A 22,839-nucleotide genomic window follows, 5' to 3' on the forward strand; every position below is an offset into this window, starting at 1 on the left:
AATTCTTTCATTGGCCTTACGATAGATACCAAATATAGATCTAAATATTTTAAAATTATAGATCACGGAATTTCAGAGATACAGGAACATACATCAGGTTAGTATTAGAGAGATAGGGCATTCCAACTATAATAGCCAGATGTACGGTTTCAACCGGAACAATACGGTTTTTCTCTACCGAACAAGTGGCTGACCGGTTTTGGTCACGAAGCTATGGGAGATAGCGGGTTCGAACCCCACTGTTGACAGCCCTGAAGATGGTTTTCCGTGGTTTCCCATATTCACGCCAGGCAAATGCCGGGGCTGTACCTTAATTAAAGCTACGGTCACTTCCTTCCCCCTCTCAGCCTTTTCCTATTCCATCGTCGTCGTAAAACCTGTCTGTGTCGATGTGACTTGAAGCAAATTGTAAACAAACAAAACGAAAAGAAAAGAAATCCGGTTTTTCTCATTTTGTTCCGCATACAGTGCGCCCTTTTTCAGCGTACGCTGAATGCTCTGACTTTCAGAAAACAAACTCTCAATTTTAAAATATCGCGCTTTAGACCATAGTACAAGTTTTGAATATTTAGTGATTCATACACACTTCAAGAAAAAGAAATAGGACAGAGCTTGATAGGTGCAGTCGCTTAAGTGCGGCCAGTATCCAATAATCGGGAGATAGTGGGTTCGAATCCCACTGTCGGCAGCCCTGAAGATGGTTTTCCGTGGTTTCCCATTTTTGCACCAGGCAAATGCTGGGGCTGTACCTTAATTAAGGCCACGGACGCTTCCTTCCCACTTCTAGTCCCTTCCTATCCCATCGTCGCCATAAGACCTATCTGAGTCGGTGCGACGAAAAGCAGCTTGCAAAAAAAGAAAATAGGGGAACATGTCTTGTAACGTCTGGTATGTGAACGTTTATTTGGTAGATGGGGTTCCAAATTCAGGTGAACTCATAATAGATCCCAGGGAATCCCTGGACAGGTGAAAGGAATATTTTGAAAATTTTCTCAACGTAAAATGAAATCTTCCTGGTGGTGTCGCGAACAACCGAGCTCATGGGGAGGTTGAAAAAGATGGTGAAATTACGCTTGAGGCAGTGGAAAGGATGGTAAATAAACTCCATTGTCACAAAGCAGTAGGAATACATTAAATTAGACCTGAAATGGTGAAGTATAAGTGGGAAGGCAGGGATGAAATGGCTTCATAGAGTAATAAGATTAGCATGGTAAGGTACCTTCAGATTGGACAAAAGCCGTAATTGCACCTATCTATAAGCAAGGGAACAGGAAGGATTGCAGCAACTATCGAGGTATCTCATTGAATAGTATACCAAGCAAAGTATTCACTGACATCTTGGAAGGGAGGGTGCGATCAGTGGTTGAGAGGAAGTTGGATGAAAACCAGTGTGGTTTCAGACCACAGAGGGGCTGTCAGAATCAGATTTCCAGTATGTGCCATGTCAGTGAAAAATGCTACAAGAGGAATAGACAGTTATGATTATGTTTTGTAGATCTAGAAAAAATGAAATGGCGTATGGCTTTTAGTGCCGGGGGTGTCCGAGGACAAGTTCGGCTCGCCAGGTGCAGATCTTTCGATTTGACGTCCTTAGGCGACCTGCGCGTCGTGATGGGGATGAAATGATGAAGACGATACATACACCCAGCCCCCCGTGCCAGAGAAGTTAACCAATGATGGTTAAAATTCCCGACCCTGCCGGGAATCGAACCCGGGACTCCTGTGACCAAAGGCCAGCACGCTAACCATTTAGCCATGGAGCCGGACTGTAGATCTAGAGAAAGTATATGACACGGTACGGAGGGAAAAGATGTTCGCTATTCTGGAGGACTATGGGATTAAGGGTAGATTACTAAAATCAATCAAAGGCATTTGTGTTGACAAGTGGGCTGCAGTGAGAATTGATAGTAGAGTGAGTTCTTGGTTCAGGGTACTTACAGGAGTTAGACAAGGCTGTAATCTTTCACCTTTATTGTTCAGTTTACATGGATCTACTGAAAGGTATAAAGTGGCAGGGAGGGATTCATTTAGGGGGAAATACAGTAAAGAGTCCGAAGATGGTTTTCCGTGGTTTCCCATTTTTGCACCAGGCAAATGCTGGGGCTGTACCTTAATTAAGGCCACGGACGCTTCCTTCCCACTTCTAGCCCCTTCCTATCCCATCCCATCGTCGCCATAAGACCTATCTGAGTCGGTGCGACGAAAAGCAGCTTGCAAAAAAAGAAAATAGGGGAACATGTCTTGGACTTAGTGGCAGATTGTGCCAAAAGCCTGCAATCTAATATCTTGGAACTTGAAAATAGGTGCAGTTAATTTGGTATTAAAATTAGCCTTTCGAAGACTAAACTGATGTGAGTAGGTAAGAAATTCAAGAGAATAATAGTATTAGTCGGAAGGCACAAGAATTTGTGGAGTTTGTGGAGGAAGTGAACAGATTTATAACAGAGCGGAGTGTAGACAAAGGACATGTCTGGAACAGTGACCAACGTCAATTTCATTATGAAATGTCCTCAAAGTCAACACTATCTCACAGACGAGTAAAACTGCAGCTTGTGTGTTACATTTCGTACATATCTCTACATCAGTAACGGCAGATAAATTAACAAACTGTATATCAGTTTCAAATTGACGCAAGGAAATTTCCGCTAAAAACGATTTTTTAAGCTACATGTCCACGAAACATTCATGTTAAAGCAAGCAAAAGTGGAAAAATGACGAAAAAGTATGTGAAACGTTTTATAACTTCAGTGTTTGGTGAACGTATAAATGAAAAGAGCTTATTGCTGTGTGATTCCTGGTTAGGTCATACAGAACGAACCCTTTTAGATGCAAGTTTCCTCTAACAAAGATGACATTGTTAAGCTATTTATACCAAAAACCAACTAAATATTGCCAACCACTTGATGCGTACTTCTTTAGGCAATATGGACTTTGTATAAGAAGGATCACTGATTTTGAAAAAATACAACGTGAAAAAACACAAGTAAAGTAACATGATCGGCATTTCGTCATTACAAATTACTCTGTGATATGCAATCACTTTTCTGCACCAAAGTAAAAGCCTGTGTTTCAACGTGCTTGGAAAAAGACACGTAAGTGCAGCTTCTGATATTGGACTGCTTGTATGCGAAAGTGATGTTGAATTTAAAATGTGGCTTTAGTGAAATGTGCATATTGTTCTCTTCCGCTTTGCTTTAATCACTTCATTGAAATCGCACATCTGTACCTTGAAGGTGCACTGGAAGAAGTGTGTTTTACGTATTGTAATTACTTTAAGCAGATGTTTTGTGACATTGTACTTGGAAAATATAACAATAAGCCTATACTCGGGCATCCGGGAGATAGTGGGTTCGAATCCCTGTCGGCAGCCCTGAAGACGGTTTTCCGTTGTTTCCCATTTTCACACCAGGCAAATGCTGGGGCTGTACCTTAATTAAGGTCATGGGTCACGGCCGCTTCCTTCCAACTCCTAGGGCTTTTCTATCCCATCGTCGCTACAAGACTTATTTGTGTCGGTGCGACGTAAAGCCACTAGCTAGCCTATGCTCGGGGTATTGAATCATGTCTGTTTTTCCTCATATTATATTGATATTATGTTGCCGTGTGATACCCAACTTCCTCTCTTAGGATTTGAATAGATGATTGTTCAGATCTCTCTTGAGGTAGAATGCACCGTTTTGCATGGGAATATCTCAGTCTACTGTTATTGTAATGAACGATATAATTATATTCTATACATGTTTTCGTGCGGTGCAAAGCCTTCGAGGTAAAGTGTGTCTCCTGAAAGTGGGATAAGTGGTTAGTTCTATACCCGGCCGGCTTTGCCCCTAGGAATACACCAGATACTAATTTTTGGTGTAGGCTGAGTGAACCTTAGGGCCAAGTGTCAGTTCATAAGTGGAAATCTCGATTCTTAAATTCCTCGACTTCTTGACGGGGAATCACGCACACGTGTTTCCGAGTTAACCGAGTACGCCTTTACCGCTTCGGCTAGGCAGTCCCTCCTTAACCCACAATGTACTATTATTATTATTATTATTATTATTATTATTATTATTATTATTATTATTATTATTATTATTATTATTATTATTATTATTGCTTGAGTCAAGTTCTCCACATTTTTTCTGTATAACTTCCCTTGGCTAACTTTTGTTCTCTCCCAAAAATATTAAGAAGCCTTTCCTTACTTTCTTTCTCTCTCTCTGTTTTCCCAATACCCTCACCCCACCCAATGATACGTTTTTATTTTTTTATTTTTTAACAAAAGTCACCTACATCACTCGCAGCCGCAATTAATTGCAAACTCAGCGTACATTCAGAGACAACAAAGATTAAATTTAGACTTCACATGTCCAAGTGAGTTTGGTCACATAGCTGAGAGCTTGCATTCTGTATACGGTGGGTTCGAATCCTATCGCCGGCAGACCTGACAGTAGTTTTCCGTGGTTTCCCATTTTAACATCAGGCAAATGCTCATGCTGTACCTTAATTAAAGTTACGTCTGCTACCTTCCCTTGTCGTCTTAATGGGAAATGCATCAAGGCAACTCTTAACACTAACTACTGTGACTATATTAATAGAGTGTGGCCAAGTCCGTGCGGCTGTCATGTTCGTTCGAACCACTCCAACTGCATATTGTATCACAGCGAGGTTAGGGGCAAAGAGAGCAAAGAAAATGTGAATTACTTAAAACGAAACACACTGAATGTCATAATTATAATTTATATTGCATATTTATTATTTGACAAACAGGAAAATAATGACACTAGCAGACACATGTAATAACATCCAAGTTCTCTATTAGTTGACAGTTATACAAAGTGCATGAGCTTAGAGCTGATTCTATAGTAGGCTGCATACTGCGTGTTATATGAGAAAATGTTTTATTTAGAATAGATGACAGCGCTAGTTCGCAAGTTATTCGATACCAGATAACGCTGAATGGAAAGCAGTCTCTAGGGCATCTGACTTTCTTAATCATGAGGCGATGGCATGGATGATTCACAGCGATTGAAATAGGTCAGCTTTATCTATTATTTCTTCAGTATATACTGCGTAATTCAGTGAGATAGGCGACTTCTACATACGGTGACCAGATGGATTAACTTCAACCGCATTTTGCTCTTATACGGGTTTAGTTATTCTGCATTATTCTCTATTTGTCCAAACCTTCTGTTACACTCTTTCCCTGCGCAAGTGTGGTGGAATGTTTGTAGTCGACACTGAGGTGTGTAATTAAAGTGAAATTTAAGATAAAAGTGATGTATGAAGTGTTCGGGCTGACAATTAGAAAGGAGAACCTCAAATTGTTGGAGGTGACAAATTCTCCCAGAATTATTAAACATGAGTGCCCGATGTTATTAACTACTTGCATGTGCATACCATTTTAAGTTGCGCAGTCAAAGTTAAACGGGCACATTTGACAAAATTTCCCAACATTCCCATTGATTTACCTCACTATTTTGTGTCTTCCGCGTTACGTAGTTTGTCAAAAGAATTCTGGTCACCTAAGTGTATCAAACACTGATACATGTGCTGCCACAGATTTGCTGCTAAAGATTGCTTTATTCTTTCTCCTCGAATCAATTTTTAGCATAAATACAATGTACCTCGTTACGAATGTGTTCAACAAATCCTGACAGTCAGACACCGGAATTGCAGAAATTTCGTTCTTCACTTCAGATACGAATTTTTTTTTTTTTGTTTATGTCAATAGACTTGCTTTGTGACTTCAATTGGGTGATTATGAGGGGGGTGGGCATGATTAACATGAGCAAGGACGTGTGGAATGATGAACAACTATTAATGCAAACAATCCTATATATTAACAATCAAACAGTAAAACAGAACAATAATATAACTTGTTTCTCAAGTACATTTTCTGAATGAAATTTATTTATATACGGAGTTTTCAATAATATTCACAAAGAAACAAAAAATAGAACTTGATTGATAAATACATATCTTGATGGAATGTCTTACGTACGGAGTTATCATAAATAACCACAAGTAAACAGAAAAAGTAGAAATGATATGAAATGTGAAAAGCTCTACCACTAGATGTGCCACTTTAACAGTCTACATTACGAATACAGTTCTCTGAAGGAATTTCCGCTTTAAATCGCATTTATTGATATAATAAAATCACCTGCCACCTTCTCAAGATCTACCGCCTTAGCAGCCTCCTTGTGTATATGCCGAACTCCACGTTTCAGTGTAAAGGGACTTAACATCTAGGAGGAGATTTACCATGAGGGGAGGGGGGCAAAATGACACTGCCCTCCGATGATCATTTTGTTGGGGCATGAAACACCTTGCCCCCCTCCCAAGTCGGCGCCACTGACTTCAATACATCAACAGAGTAAGAAAACAATTCTTCTATCTATAATACAAACTGAAATTTAAGCTCATTTAGAAACTTGTTGAAGCTTGTTGAAATACTACGTATGATATATAAGTTATTTTTGGTAATGGAATAGTCCATATTTTGGTTTCTTTTTTCACGTGTTGAACATGTGCGTTCACCACAGTGTTTTCACATGGCATTCTTACAAAAATGATGTTGGTTCTTACAGTTTCGAGACTGTGAAACCACTGAGGGTAGGGAAATGTTTATCACGTGAATGCCGTAGAGAAGGTCCTGGATGCCAACTGGAGATTGTACTAAGCAAATAATAGGGTTGTGTGGAGCACAGTACAAGTTCATACAAGTCGCCATATTTCGAATGCCCACAAACAGAAATTAGTGTTCCTAAAGGCGGGAGACCAAGGGAAACTGTTACCGATACAATCGGGACAAATGTGTCAAGGAAGGCTTGTACATCGAACAGCGATTCTAAGAATACTCTATACGGAAAATGCTTTGCTTCTTATTTGAGAGACTCTTCGCTCTGTAATGGTACCAATTGATCTACGACTGGTTTCAAGGAAACTGTTGATTTGGACACGTATCCTACGTCCGTTACAAAAAATGCAGCAAATCTTAGGAGATGAGCTCTAGTAGTGACAGTGGTGGACGCTCAAGAAACGTTGAAGAACATGTTTCAATATTATGTGTTAACGAATTGGTACTTTTTTTTGTACTATAACTTGAATATTTAGCTTGCTTATTTGAAAATTTCATTAAATGTGTGTTGTCCTTATAAAATAGTAATATCACGATATTACTAATATTATCGCGGTATTACTGAACATATTACTATATTGCATAGTAGTGTCATCTTAAAAATGTTGCTGAAGTTGTCGTTAATATTGATACTTCAAATCAGTTTTGATAATTACGATTTTTGTACTATATTTTAGAGTGTCTTCTGTACTTTTTAATCGATTAATCACTCATTAGTATAAGAACTAACACGATATTACAAATCTTTAGCAAATATCTGGCTACATTTTTACGGGATTCGGTGACTCCCAGGCGCCAGAAAGTTTTACCGAAGGAGTTCCTTTACGTGCCAGTAAATCTATCGACACGAGACTGGTGTATTTGAACACCTTCAAACACCAGCGGACTGAACGGGATCGATCCCACCTACTTGAGCACAGAAGGACAGTACTCTACCATCTGAGATACTCAGTTCGGAGGAAGAATATAACAACCGAACTGGAAAAAAGTACAAAATGTACTGTGCGACAAAAATGTGCCAGAAAAAATAAAATTCACAAGGCAGTGGTCTATAACTTACGAAGTGAAAACTTGGCGGGTAACAAGGATATGGATATAGGTAGACAGGAGGCAGAATGAAGATGCAAAGTGAGGAATTGGCAACATTTCGGTGAATGTCAGGGAAGCTGGACTCAGGGTATGGAACGATCGAAAGAAGGGACCGGGAGGATGTTGAACAGGTGATGTTTGGGAAAAGAAGTACTCGATGACCCAGGAGGAGCTGCATGGACAATATCCGAGAATGTATAAAGCTCCGTAGTCCTTGGACGGCATGTTGTATGATAGACCAACATGGAAAGATTCCTTGCCTTTATCACAATGTATTGGAATTAGCACTCGGTATAGATGTAGCCCAGATTTACGGCCGGACATCCTTCCTATGTGGAGGGATGTGTTCACTATGGTTACTGGGACTGTATTGTGTCGTGTGTGTAAAAATAGAAGTGTATCGAGAAGAACATAAACACCCAGCGTACCGGAGGAATTAATCATACACAGATAAAATCCTCAGCCCAGACGGGAATCGAACCCAGGGCCCTCTGAACCAAAGGCCAGTATGCTGACCATTGAGCCAAGGATCCGGGAAACGAAACAGAGAATACCCACACTTTTTGTTCTTTTTAGCAAGTGGTTTAACGTCACACTAACACATCGAAGGTTTTCCGCGATATAAGAACAGGAAAGGTGGCTTTAAGGTGAAGCTTCAGCATTTGCCTGGATTGAAAATGGGAAACCATCTTCAGCGCTGTCGACTGTTGACCTGAACGCGTACTCATCCTACTCGTACTAACATTAATATAAAGAAGGAACGTATGCGAAGGCGAAACAACAAAATAGGAATATGAAGGACATGATGTTGTTGTTGTTGTTGTTTGAGTCATCAGTCCATAGACTGGTTTGATGCAGCGCTCCATGCCACCCTATCCTGTGCTAACCTTTTCATTTCTACGTAACTATTGCATCCTACATCTGCTCTAATCTGCTTGTCATATTCATACCTTGGTCTACCCCTACCGTTCTTACCATCTACACTTCCTTCAAAAACCAACTGAACAAGTCCTGGGTGTCTTAAGATGTGTCCTATCATTCTATCTCTTCTTTTCGTCAAATTTAGCCAAATCGATCTCCTCTCACCAATTCGATTCAGTATCTCTTCATTCGTGATTCGATCTATCCATCTCACCTTCAGCATTCTTCTGTAACACCACATTTCAAAAGCTTCTATTCTCTTGATATGTTTGTGGATTTTAATGGAACCAAACACACATGTCATAAGTAAACTACACTTGTTTTTTGCCGCTTCGGCCAGGTATCCCCATATCGAAAAACATGCAATTTTTAATTTGATAAGGATTTTATACCTATGAGCATTGCTTAAAATAATTCTTCATACGATGACCGCTGAGCAAATTAGTTTCAAAACTTGCATAGTGCTTTATATACTGTTCCCACAAATAACAAGGCTTTCCCGATTAATTTCAAATGAGATACGACCAGTATTCCTCTGAGGAAAAGAGAACGATAACTCTCAATTTAGGACATTTAAATATCTAAAATGCCATCCGGCACAAGTTACGAGGTTTAAGTTTAGCTCATACAAATTTATGAGGACCCCTTAGACACGGGTTTGTGTTGGAACCTAGCGAAGTTTACAGCTACCGCGGGCATCATAACAGAACCGTGATACCGCATATGGAACACTTGATGGCCTCTTCATATTGATCCCCACTGCAGTCATGTCATTCAGGTCCGCACAAATGACATATTCTGAGTGGGCAAGCGACGTCCTTCCAACCATAATTATTTTTTAGTTCTTCCATCATTTCCTTCCTGCTCAGATATTCTCGGCTACCACTGGCTCCTACCCTGGAACTAAGTCTATATACAATACCGAATTCCTCTCTAACATTTTTCTCTGAGAGTTATTCGTTAAACTATTGTGCTGTTTAATTTTAAGAAGAATATGATTTTTTCCATCTTCCATATATTCTTTTGCCTTTTGTATACTCGCAAATGTGTTCTTCAACGCCTCAGTACCATTTATTCGATTACTTTCCTTGCGCTGAGCTTATTATGTGTGTTCAGTCCTCTGCCCAAAGGCTGGTTGGATCCTCAACGACTTTACCATTAACTGTCATAGTTAGCCTAGGTATCACTGACGAGGCGTACTAGGAAAATGAGGAGTAAGGTTGTTTTCCCGCTGCTTTCCTCACTGAGCCAGAAGTTGCTATTTACATATCGGTCTGCCAATGCCACTGAAATGCATGCACCAATCGACCGTATATGAAACATTTTCGCACCATTCGTAGCAGGGACTGACTGCATAATGAATGGCATTACTAGCATCGCTCACACCTCAATCACTTTCATATGGTCAAAGCCAAGGATAAGACTGACAGAAATATTCCTGCCCTTTTCACGAATTATCCAGGAAGCCGTTGGTACGCACCACTCATGTGCACTATGTGGTTGATGATGGTGATAGAGCAGACACTGACAATGTCTATTTGTGAATTTGTGTTCAAGAAAGTGGCAGATATTGATTGACGGTTCCATATACTGTATTCAGTCAAATTTTGCACGCTGATGAACAAGAATCAGAAGTTGTTAAGAATCAATAGAGCGTGAAGATCGACAGAGTTTGTAGAAGATCCCATTAGTTTACACTAAATGAATGCATTATTTCCAGTTTTCAAGTAAATAAGTAGCTTCTAATTGATTTCCATTCCGACTGTAATTGGTAGGAATGTATCTCTAAAAAGGACAAATACTCCTCTGTGGACAATATCAAATTGAGGACAATCAACCTTAGTAGATCTATCAAATATTATGTTCCTTAATAACTAAAACATATGCCTGAATCATTGTTTTAATAAACATCTACAAAATTACCTTTTAAGTATTTTCAGAAATGCAAGGTATTACATATTTAAAAAAATAGAAGATTTGTTTCGAAATACATGTTATTTCGGCCACGTTTTATGTACGAAAAACATATAGATGTGATTTTAACCGGTATTTAGCCTACTAGTACTCCTCTGTGGTGTGGTGGTTAGTGTGATTAGCTGCCACCGCTGGAGGCCCTGATTTGATTCCCGGCTCTGCCATGAAACTTGAAAAAATGGTACGAGGACTGGAACAGGTTCCGTTCAGCCTCGAGAGGTCAGCTGAGTAGAGAAGAGGTCGATTTCCACCTCAGACACCTTCGAAGTGGTTTTCCGAAGTTTCCCACTTCTCCTCCAGGCAAATGCCGGGATGGTACCTAACTTAAGGGCACGGCCGCTTCCTTCCCTTTTCCTTGTCTACCCCTTCCAGTCCCCCCCCCCCACTACAAGGCCCCTGTCAGCATAGAGGTGAGACCATCTGGGCGAGATACTGATCTTCCATCCCAGTTGTATCCCCCGGACCCAAAGGCTCACGCTCCAGGACACTGCCCTTGAGGCGGTAGACGTGGAATCCCTCTCTTAGTCCGAGGGGGAAAAAACCAACCCTGGGAGTTAAAAGGATAATGAAATTAAATTAAATTTAGCCTACTAGTCATTTCATAATCTTGTAAAAAATCGTCTGTCGGGGGGGGGGGGGAGAGGTGGCCGGGCAAGGAGAAAAAGCATTCTTTCCCACTTAGTGTGGAGGTTACGGATAGTTAAAGCCTTCACCTTCCACTCCTCCAAGGGCCTTAATGGTCTGTACGGAGATTGCTTTGCTCTTTACAACATAAGAAGATGTTATGAAGTACAATGGAATTAGCACGGTTCATGAACTAAGTAGAAGAATTGCAATGTTTTGCTCATTTTATCAACAAGGCTACGAGACTACAATTCATAAAATGTGCAAAAAATTCGGTCAGATCATGAAATCAGCAGTTGCACTACCTGCGCTTAACATACAGCATAATAAGCAAATACCATTAAACAATTGAGACAATAATCTGATTTTAAGAATGCATGCTTACAGTATCATGCAGTAAAATGAAATGTCGTATGGCTTTTAGTGCCGGGATATCCCAGGACGGGTTCGGCTCGCCAGGTGCAAGTCTTTCAATTTGACGTCTATAGGCGACCTGCGTGTCGTGATGAGGATGAAAGGATGATGAAGGCAACACATACACCCACTCCCCGTGCCATTGGAATTAACCAATTAAGGTTAACATCCCCGACCCGGCCGGGAATCGAACCCAGGACCCTCTGAACCGAAGGCCAGTACGCTGACCGTTCAGCCAACGAGTCGGAATCATGCAGTACTTATTATCCTTACTGTCGAACGACAACAGTAAGCCTATACGTCTCAATCGCATGTTCACCCATGGCGAGTAACGGCCTGTCGTACTGTCTGCGCATCGATTTCAACTGCATTTCAATAGTGTCCTGTTGACTGATTATTCAGCTGAGTCCAAATATCATCAAAATTTGCTAGCAAACCACTGTCATGCAACAATCGTCATTTTGATCACTTCCAAGACATATTCAATAGGTGACAAATATGGCAATCTAGTGGGGCCTACTGGGCTGAGTAGCTCAGAAAGTAGAGCGCTGGCTTTAGCAACTCAAATTGACGGGTTCGATTCCGGCCCAATCCGCTGATAGTTAAATGTGCTCAAATAAGTCAGTCTCATGTGGTAGATTTGCCAGCGCGTAAAAGACCTCCAACGAGACAACATTGCGGCGCCTCGGCATCTCCGAAAACCGTAAAAGTAGTTCATGTGACATAGAACCAAGAGCATTTTGCGGAGTATTTGCTTTAGTGTTCGAGGTAAGCGGAAGATGTCGTGATTATCAACCTTAGGGTGCTTAATTCGTTCAAATACCTTAAATCAGTATGGCTTCTCTTCGGTTGCTATTTGCAGCGCCACAGGCTTGCTGCATGCCAACTATTTCTTCGTTGGTGTACGGAAATGGAGCCATTCTCCCCGATTTACACCGCAAACTTAGTAGCCAATATGGACAGAAGAGACTGTATACTACATATTAGGGCTGGGACGTGACTGCGCTAAACGAAGGAGAAACTTGTGCATTCGCACCGAGCATTATCTCTGGCTCCGTCTATCATGAACCCCACTTCCCCTTCCTTCCCTGAAGCACAGCAGCGGGCAGCCGTTTACACTCTAGAATAACAGATACGGCGAGTTCGTCAATTTGAATCGCGCGCTCGGAAGTAACAAATTATCCTCAGTTTCTCGGAAAGAATATGTTCTCCGCCGCTCCGATTGCACCAATGTTCTTTATACAACACGAAAGGCAGCCTTGATTTATTTGTCGGTATAACTTAGATAACTTAGATAACCTCAAACATTGCCTTAAAAATATCGCACATCTACGTATTTCGTTCTACAACCTACTCATTATCTTACAGTACGTTACTTTTACATCATATATCACTTACATACTCACCTTCAACTATTCAGATGTCTTGTATTTATAGTGATAATCGTCTGCTACCAGGATCACCATGAGCACAACACCCTACCTGCACTGCAAAATATATGTCTACATGCTGACTTTAATCTCAAAACGGAGATATACGTTCACGCAATATTGAAATGTGGCACTACTCGGCCGAAACAAACAACAAAACGTGACGGAACTCTACAACTACAAAGTATACATTTTCAAACCAAAATTCACAGACCTTGGATGTGGTGCCCTCTCTTCATGACGGCCAGCCACCGGCTACATCAGAGTTCTTCGCGTATGCGAAAAACCATTGAGAAGGGTTGAAGTTCATCTTAAGTTTACACTATTTACACCTTAAGATATAAAGCACAATCTTCTGCCACTCGCGACCGCGTAAATATGATGCATTATGTTATAATTCGTTCCCGCACTCCAGGATGCAGATTTACGTCTCTCTGTGTAGCGACTGCGAATCCCAACTGCATTGAGTCTAAGTCAACCAGCTGTTTTTCTTCAGAAAAGCTCTTCCCTTCATCAACTAAGACAAAACTCGTTTCTCAACCAGCTGTTTTTCTTCAGAAAAGCTCTTCCCTTCATCAACTAAGACAAAACTCGTTTCTCAACCAGCTGTTTTTCTTCAGAAAAGCTCTTCCCTTCATCAACTAAGACAAAACTCGTTTCTCAACCAGCTGTTTTTCTTCAGAAAAGCTCTTCCCTTCATCAACTAAGACAAAACTCGTTTCTCAACCAGCTGTTTTTCTTCAGAAAAGCTCTTCCCTTCATCAACTAAGACAAAACTCGTTTCTCAACCAGCTGTTTTTCTTCAGAAAAGCTCTTCCCTTCATCAACTAAGACAAAACTCGTTTCGCCGAGAACAAAATGAGTCTAGCAATAATATTCTGTCTGATAACCCAGCTTCACTAACACTGAATATAAGTAATAACATCATTGATGAAAAGTTAAAGTTTAGTACTAGTGCGTACAACGCACCAAATCTCTTGAAGATTTCGATATAAATGTTCTGAGCTTTTTCATGACGCGATACTTGAATAATTTTCAAAGTCCAAAAATGTCACCTCGAGAATATTATTATAAGCTCAACACTTCCTAAAAATATGACAGAGTGCTACTTAGCTCTGTAGAGCTTCAAAGTTCCACCCACCGGGCCAGTTGGCCGTGCGGTTAGGGACGCAGCTGTGAGCTTGGATCCGGGAGATAGTGGGTTCGAATCCCACTGTCGGCAGCCCTGAAGATGGTTTTCCGTGGTTTCCCACTTTCACACAAGGCAAATGCTTGGGCTGTACCTTAATTAAGGCCACGGCATCTTCCTTCGAACTCCTACGCCTTTCCTATCCCATCGTCGCCATAAGACCTATCTCTGTCGGTGCGACGTAAAGCCAGTAGCAAAGTTCCAACCAACACTGTTAAAATTTCTCCAAGTCCAGATTTCCCAGCTCGACACGACATGATACTGAGCATCGCAGAAACAATCTGCTAAACCACAGTACTCCCATGCTCTCTTTTTATAGGCACGATGGATGCCGACAAATATTCCCGGGTTAACAGGCATCTCACTATTTTTCCAGAGTTTCACCATTCAATAATTAGCTGCCTTTGTTCCTGAAATCTAAGCCATCGGTGCTAATTGTATAATTATTACTTCATGTATACTAGGTGAAATTCTGGAAGCGTCTGTGGTATTAGCTTTCTCATTCCGAAGGAGTCAACATTTTGGGTAGAAGCGTCATGCCCACCGACGTCTTTGCCTGACGACGCTGAGTTGGCCCTTTACACAGCCCTTGTTATGAACAATATTCTGGTTCAGGAAAATCACATATGATCTCAACATTTTGCAATTCTAATTTTAGTTCTAATCAGGCCTTAATGTTCTCACTTTCTTCAGAAGTAGTTCCCGAACAACACGAAACATCACGAACTATTCCGACTCTCTAATGCTTGCGCCAATTTGGGGATTAACTTTGTGGAGCTAGCCATTCCCGTAAGAAATCATAAACTCTTGTTCTCCCTCACGCGTGACATTCGACCAAAGTATTGATTGGTTTGAAAATTGTCACGGAAGAAACTATACAGAAGAGTTTGCATCATCCTCGGAGACTAAAGTAACGGTGCTCTGCACACACAGACCTTAGTTAATGGGTTCAGTATGTATGTAGTGAATGTTAATGTTGAATTTTCCATAAATTTCGCTAGATGTAAAATATTGCGGTATTATAAACGCGCATACTCAAGTGTGCTTTCAGAAAGTAATTGTGGGCACAACCATGGCATAGCACAGATTACACATGTCACAAGGGCTGTATTCATCTATGTAAAACATTGTATGTGGAGACAGCTGTTAAAAGTTAAGAATTAAAATGGATCAATACTCGCATAATACTTGCATAAAAATGCTATAAAAATCTCGCTTGACCGGTCTTCACACCTGACTTCGAGAAGCAAATTGGTGGCGAGTCACTAAAGACACACTCCAACAACCTACAGAGATTCCTCTTCAAGTGTCATACTGGCATAATATACATGTCTGTCTTGGACTTCACAATAAATAAAAATATGTTTCCAGTGTCTGTTATATCTCCAGGCCGAAGGCTGGTTTGATCCTCAAGTTGCACCACAAATAATGATCTGGTTATAGGGAACCGGAAGAAACAATGAAGACACCAAAATGAGGCGTACAAGATACGATAACGAGCGCCATAGTTTGTCATTGCTTTCCTTACTGGACCAGGAAGTGCAGCATTATTGGTCCTATGAGTAGCACCTTTTATAATATCCAGACGCACTAGCCATGCTCATTACTCAGCACCACCCGTACCTCATTCAATCGTTAACAATATATCTGATGAAATTGGTGAAACCGAATTAAGAAATTTGATTACGAATCGTGCCGTGCCTAAGTTTATATTTTCATTATAAGGGACTGTTGCCCGGTAATCTAGGAGTAGGGCCGATGACCTTCGATGTTAGGCCCCTTAAAACAACAAGCATCATCATCAATCTAGGAGTAGCAAGCCTTCCTCTAATGGAGACCCCGGTTTCGATTCTTAACCAGGTCAGGGATTTTCCCTGGATCTCAGGGCTGGTTCTAGGTCTACTCAGCCTACGTGAGAACAACTGAGGAGCTATCTGACATTGAAGTATTATTCCCGGTCCAGAAAGCCAAGAATAACGGCTATGAGAATTCATTGCGCTGACCACGCGTCGCCTCGTAATCTGCATCCTTCGAGCTGAGCAATGGTCACTTGGTAGGTCAAGGCCCATCGAGGCTGCAACGTCATGGTCTTCGACAAAGGAATGAGAAAATATTCAAAGCTTTCTTTAAAACCATGACACAACTTCTCTTAAGGTAGTATAGGCTACCTTTCAGTGGCCTTTTTTCCTCAAGAAAACAAACGAAATTAGCCATGCTTGATAGTGAAGGGCTTAAAACACATTTATCTCCTTTTCTCACTCACATAATAACTAGAAAGAAGTCGAAGTAATTCTTGTCGTGACGCTTATGGAACATCGTTACGAAATATGACAAGTGATGTAAAGGTTTGAACACTTTATAAAAATTACCTGCAGCTTTACCGTAAGCGTTGTAAAGTTTACCGATCCCTGTACGGCTTCCAACTTGAATTGCTTCTAAATTAACGACTTCTTGCTGGGGAGTGGGAACTTAATTACGACCGTTTGTAATCGATACGGAACTTTAAACTCTCTTCAGATCCGTCTATTTCAGCAAATGAATAGTTTATGACGCAATAGAAGTTAGTAAACAAGACCCAAATCATTACGTTTAACTCTCATTCTCTGAGTTAGCAGGCTAACTTTGGTGTGTCCAACAGAGAGGTTCGCCCCAAGATTGTTAATGATAGTAGTGATAGTAGTATTACGGAGTCTTGTAAACTGGTTTTCAAGTTTTGGAAACCGCCAGCAGTACAAAAACATAATTATAACGAATAATTTGACCTGTGAGTTCGAGGTCACAGCTTCAGCCAGGATGTATTATCGTGAATTTCAAAATTTTCTTTTGTGAAGTCCATATCGCATGCTTAGGATCATAAGGGCGTATCAACGTTTTTGCCATTTTGAGAATCATCAAAATCACTTTACAATTTATTCAAAAGTTCATCACCAGTACAAAATAAGTACCAGCACATGATAATGCATTTAAATGGTTTCATTGAGGTTTGAATTAAGCAAAAAATGCAAAGAATTAATAACAAGTTCTAATAATATTCCTTCTAATTTTATTTCAAATCTGTTTTCTCTGACATTCGCTCCTTTGTTGTTTACACTTCGCAATGAGTCAAGTGGCATAAGTACTTGTTTCTGATATTGTAAAGTTTAAAATAACTGGAAACCAGAAGTCGAACTCTCCAAGATGTGAGATAAAAATAAGACAAATAAGTAAGATTTTTTTTTTTTTTTTGCTATTTGCTTTACGTCACACCGACACAGATAAGTCTTATGGCGATGATGGGATAGGAAAGGCCTAGGAGTGGGAAGAAAGCGGCCGTGGCCTTAATTAAGGTACACACCGAGCTCGATAGCTGCAGTCGCTTAAGTGCGGCCAGTATCCAGTATTCGGGAGATAGTAGGTTCGAACCCCACTGTCGGCAGCCCTGAAAATGGTTTTCCGTGGTTTCCCATTTTCACACCAGGCAAATGCTGGGGCTGTACCTTAATTAAGGCCACGGCCGCTTCCTTCCCACTCCTAGCCCTTCCGTGTCCCATCGTCGCTATAAGACCTATCTGAGTCGGTGCGACGTAAAGCAACTAGCAAAAAAAAAATTAAGGTACAACCCCAGCATTTGCCTGGTGTGAAAATGGGGAACCACGTAAAACCATCTACAGGGCTGCCGACAGTGGGGTTCGAACCCACTATCTCCCGATTACTGGATACTGGCCGCACTTAAGCGACTGCAGCTATCGAGCTCGGTATTTTTATTGTTAGGACTTAGTTTTGTTGAAGCTAAGTACACTACAAAGTGAAGCGATTATTACATTTTCACCACAAACCTGATTAAAATCATGCTTTTTACATGAAAAAGCCCTCATTTTTTTCAATTTAGCAGGTAAACCTGATAAACTCAATATGTTTGTGATACAGGACCTTCCAAAAGTACAGCAGAACTTCTATACAATATTATATCTATACATTCAAACTGATAATAAGTCTAATAGTTACTACATTAAAGTTAGACAAATACATACCATTGCTGATTTAAGTAATAACAAAACTACGCTAAAGCAATATGCCTATATATGTAAATCAGCTTTGAAAATTATTTTGTATTGTTAATTAAAAACGATACTGACATAACATTAATGAAAACTGTAAACTACAATAATCAATAAAGGCAAAGGACACTCATTAATCGCCAACATTATCCAAATCATTGTCACACTCGTGGCTTGTGGCGACTGACCTGAAGGACATACAAAATTTATGATACTGGGATTTTAAGATACCGTACTTTGTTTGCAAAGATCTTGTAAATCTTTTAACTTTCCAACCGAAATTGGAAGAGGTTGTGGAAAGGCCTTCTCTAAGGTAATGTAACAGTTCTGTTTCCTCCCAAGTGCTGATTTTTTGTTTCCTACCATATGCAGTTTGTTGAATTCCTCATGCATATTGTACTTGAAGTAAACATCGTCGGGAACAAGTATTTCAACCACACAATGCTATCCATCTTACTTTTTGTCTACTGACATCTAGTGTTGTATTCTTTATAAGAGCCTGCTTTACTTTTTGAATTCAAATAAATATTCTTGTGACATTTCTTCTAGTTCGTACGGTGATTTTCTAGCTAGGTGGATGACTGCATTACAACCAGATGGCTCAAATATGTGAACACTCTTCTTCTTTTTTCCGAATATAGAATGTACCGAATCAACCTCCATCTGTATGGCCCGGAGTAAGATATTTGTGGTTGATATCAGGTATATTTAATTGTTTTACAGCAAAGAGACACATTGCGCAGATATATGCATTCCTATTTTGGCCACTGCATGTGTCTGCATAAAAGACAATCTCTTTGCCATTTGCATTTTGTACACATGACGCTATTTCAGGCAACCCTCTCTTCGCTAGTCTCGTCCCACGTGTAACAGACAGTACTATTTGCAATTACATTTAACACTGTTAGTTGTAGAAAGCAAGTCTTCTTTTGTAAAACAATGCTTGGACAGTACAGTACAGCTTGCAGGGGCGTAACATTAGGGCCTGCAGGCAGGCCCGGGCCTTTAAGGGGCCCCGCAGACTCCTTGCAAAATAATAATAATAATAATAATAATAATAATAATAATAATAATAATAATAATAATAATAATAATAATATACATTATGTAAAACAATATATAATTCTGATGGATTTTAATTTATGACTTGATAAATTAGATGAGTCAAATAAACACTACATTTGGCTTCGCGTAATCGCGTGGGCGCGTGATGCAATAATATATTAATCACTGCATTTCTTAAGTAATAGCATTTAAGTGCATGACTCATTCACACGTGCGGAGCATGAGTTCATATTAATTTTGGAAGGCTTAACAGAGACCGATAGTCCCACGCACACACGTCATGTAAGCCTGTCAGGGAATGGAGATGGTTAATTTTAATATAATTTCCCTGTAATGTTATTGATGAGTTGATGACAACATTTGGATGTTCCGCCCATGACGACATCAACTCTAAGCTCGCATACAATTATAAGACCCATTAAATATATTTCTTTGAAATCTTACAATAATGAATAATCCCTTTGTTTACACAAATTCACAATATATTGCATTACTACTACTGTGATTTAATTTGTATTAGTTATTCATAGGTTTGCGGTCACTTTGTAGGCCATGACCGTTCGGGGCTGTTGCGCCATGGAGTTTGGTTTTTATTCATAGGTTTTACATTTTATTTTTATATGAGGGGGCCCGAATTTTAATTTCTTCAGGGGGTGGGCCCGTATAACAGTCGTTACGCCCCTGACAGTTTGTAAATCAAATTCAATGAGTAGGCACTCACCTCTGTTGGCTCTTTCTTTATCTAAACTTTTGTTGACTCTTGCAGTTTCCTTCGTTCTTATATGAGCTTGGAATTCCTCCATATGTTTTCGTTATTTAATGTGTTCAGATGTTCATGTTTGGAGCATGTCCTTCTTTGGTCTTTTGGTCTATGGAAAGCTATATTAAAGTCCTTACTGAAACAATCTCTATACAACCATTCTTTCTCTGGAATAATATTCCTTTCTCTACACTGCTGAACATAAAAGTCGTACATGATCGTACAAAGCACCCTAGATTAATAGGATCCTCAATAACGTATCTGGCATCTTGTGGTCATGCTATTCCATGTTTGTGTTTTCCTCTCTTGTCATCTGATGTCACAGGAGAAGAGTTTCTACTTTTTATTGGACAAACTTTCTGTCCACCGATGTGCGCCCGGTTTTCTAACCTTCCACCCAGTTGTAAACTGTTTTCCGTGAAGGCGCATGTTCTCTACAGACTGCCACGAAGCGTCGATGAATTTCTGCAGTGGTCACGCCCTCTTTTGGTCAACTCTTGTCCTCTACCGACCTCAACGATATTAGTTTTATGAGACCGAGGGTAAATGGTTAGCCTGCTGACCTTTGGTCACAGGGGTCCTGGGTTCGATTCCCAGCACGATCGGGAATTTGAACCATCATTGGTTAATTTCGCTGGCACGGGGGCTGGGTATATGTGTCGTCTTCATCATTATTTCATTCTCATCCCGACGCGCAGGTCGCCCAAGGGAGTCAAATCAAAAACCTGCATCTGGCGAGCCGAACTTATCCTCGGACACTCCCGGCACTAAAAGCCATACGCCATTTCATTTCATTTCATTTACACGCCTTTCGTGGCCCTTGTCTTGCTTTAGCCGATACCTTCATTTTTCGAAATGTCTGACCCCTTTCATTTTTTCCCTCTGATTAGCGTTAAGAGAGGATGGTTGCCTAGTTGCATTTCCTCTTAAAACTATAATCACCACACTACCGCTGAAGAAGCACCTGGATGGTAAGTTATTCAACAACGATACGGTCGTTCAGCAAGCCGTCATGACATGGCTCCAGAGACTGGACCCAGATTTCTTCCATGTTGGCATCGATGCCTTGGTGTACCGTTGGATCAAGAGCTGTACAGGAATGGTGACTATATTGAATAGTAAAGCGTACCAGTACCCTACTACTGTGCATCCTTATATCCATATGTAAAATAAATTTTCTCCATGCGAGCTCTTGTTACCGTATTTCTTGAAGCGCCTTGGTAGTTTACTTCAGAAAACTGTGTGATAATATATTTTTCTTTAGCGATTGCTTTGCCACCAGTTCCTTGTCTCATCAATTTATTTTTCATCTATTTTTATTTTTTTATCTTCTTTACATCGTACCGACACAGAAAGGTTTTGCAGCAACGATGGGATGGAAAAGGTCTAGTAATGGGAAGGAAGCGACCGTAGCCTTAATTAAGCTACAGCTCCAGCATTTTCCTGGTGTGAAAATTGGAAACCACGGAAAACCATCTTCAGAGTGTTTGAACTCACTATCTCCCGAATGCAAGCTGATTACGTGACCCAAACCGCCCAGCCACTTGCTCGGTATTTTTTATTCTGATACCCGATCAGTGGTCAACTGGATAATATAATGACATTATTCCCTAGCTGTAAGAATGATGTAATATTATTCGTAATTCTTTCGTAAATCTTGGTCAGAGATAAGTATAAATATTTGAGGTCAAGCGTATTGTTAACATCCTAAAACGGAAGATTAATATGGAGACGTATTTTCCACATTAGGTACCGATAACAATATGTTGAAAAGTTTTCAAATATTACTTCTGAAAATAGACTTTGTCACATTCTTACAGTAAAATGCGTTAAAAGAGAGGAAAATGTGGGAAATATACGTGTCTCTCCCTATTTTGGTGTCTACCGTGTTTTTTTTAAGTCTTCTATTTTTATTGAAGATGAACTGTTTTGAATTATTTCTGTTATTGTGACTTTAAGCACTTTTAACTGCGCCTTGATATAATACTTCCCTTTTAACAAGCTCTCCTAAGAATTTGTTATGAAGAGTATTTTAAGTTATTTTTTGAAGGTAGAAATGCTTTGGAGGGAAAGTCAGTGAAGAACGAGAGGACCAGGGTGGTAGGATCGGTGTCTAAATTGTGGTTCTTATTAAGCTCATAACGTCCTCTTTCTAAGATTACGTTATTCTTTATCTGAAACTGGGCAAATTCAAATCTTAATTATATAAATGTTCGGAGCTCAATATTTGATGGATTTATTGGTTTTGTATTAAACCTTACTCCGGTGTGTAATATGTGGCTGTGACTCAGTGTTCGCAGGGCAAAGCGGCATGGCAAGAGAGGGACCGCGAACGACGGGTGTCACTCACCGAGGTGGCCGTCAATCATCGCATCAAAGCCACCGAGGCGCACCGGCGATGGATGAAAAGGAACCGGGTAAGGATTTTTATTGTCTACTTGAATATCTGTTGATCAAAGAGCAAGCGATTATGTGTCAGTGAGCCGGTTATTACCTATCTGACTTCCTGGTCTGATCCCAGCGGTGAGTACTCATATTAGGCTGATGACACACGGAACGGTTTTCGCCGAGTCGGCCGCCGAGTCGGCGCATGTTTCTATTGTATCAGATGGGATGAAACAGACACAGCGGTGCTCGCCGACAGGCGGCAGATTTGCCGACTCAGCCTGTCGTGTAGCTGGCGGTGCAGCGAGCGTTTTGAAGACTTT

General features: G+C 40.5%; 1 protein-coding gene across 1 annotated transcript in view; it reads left to right on the plus strand.

Annotated features, from left to right (window-relative positions):
- Nucleotides 1–22,839, plus strand: part of LOC136864471 (uncharacterized) — a 290,340-nt gene that overhangs the window by 195,127 nt on the left and 72,374 nt on the right. Inside the window, exon 2 of the mRNA XM_067141493.2 lies at nt 22,423–22,548. Within this exon, the coding sequence (XP_066997594.1) occupies nt 22,423–22,548 (126 nt within the window). The remainder of the gene's footprint in view (nt 1–22,422; nt 22,549–22,839) is intronic.

This window comes from Anabrus simplex, chromosome 1, assembly GCF_040414725.1.
Source record: "Anabrus simplex isolate iqAnaSimp1 chromosome 1, ASM4041472v1, whole genome shotgun sequence".
In the NCBI taxonomy this organism is placed as follows: Eukaryota; Metazoa; Arthropoda; class Insecta; order Orthoptera; family Tettigoniidae; genus Anabrus; species Anabrus simplex.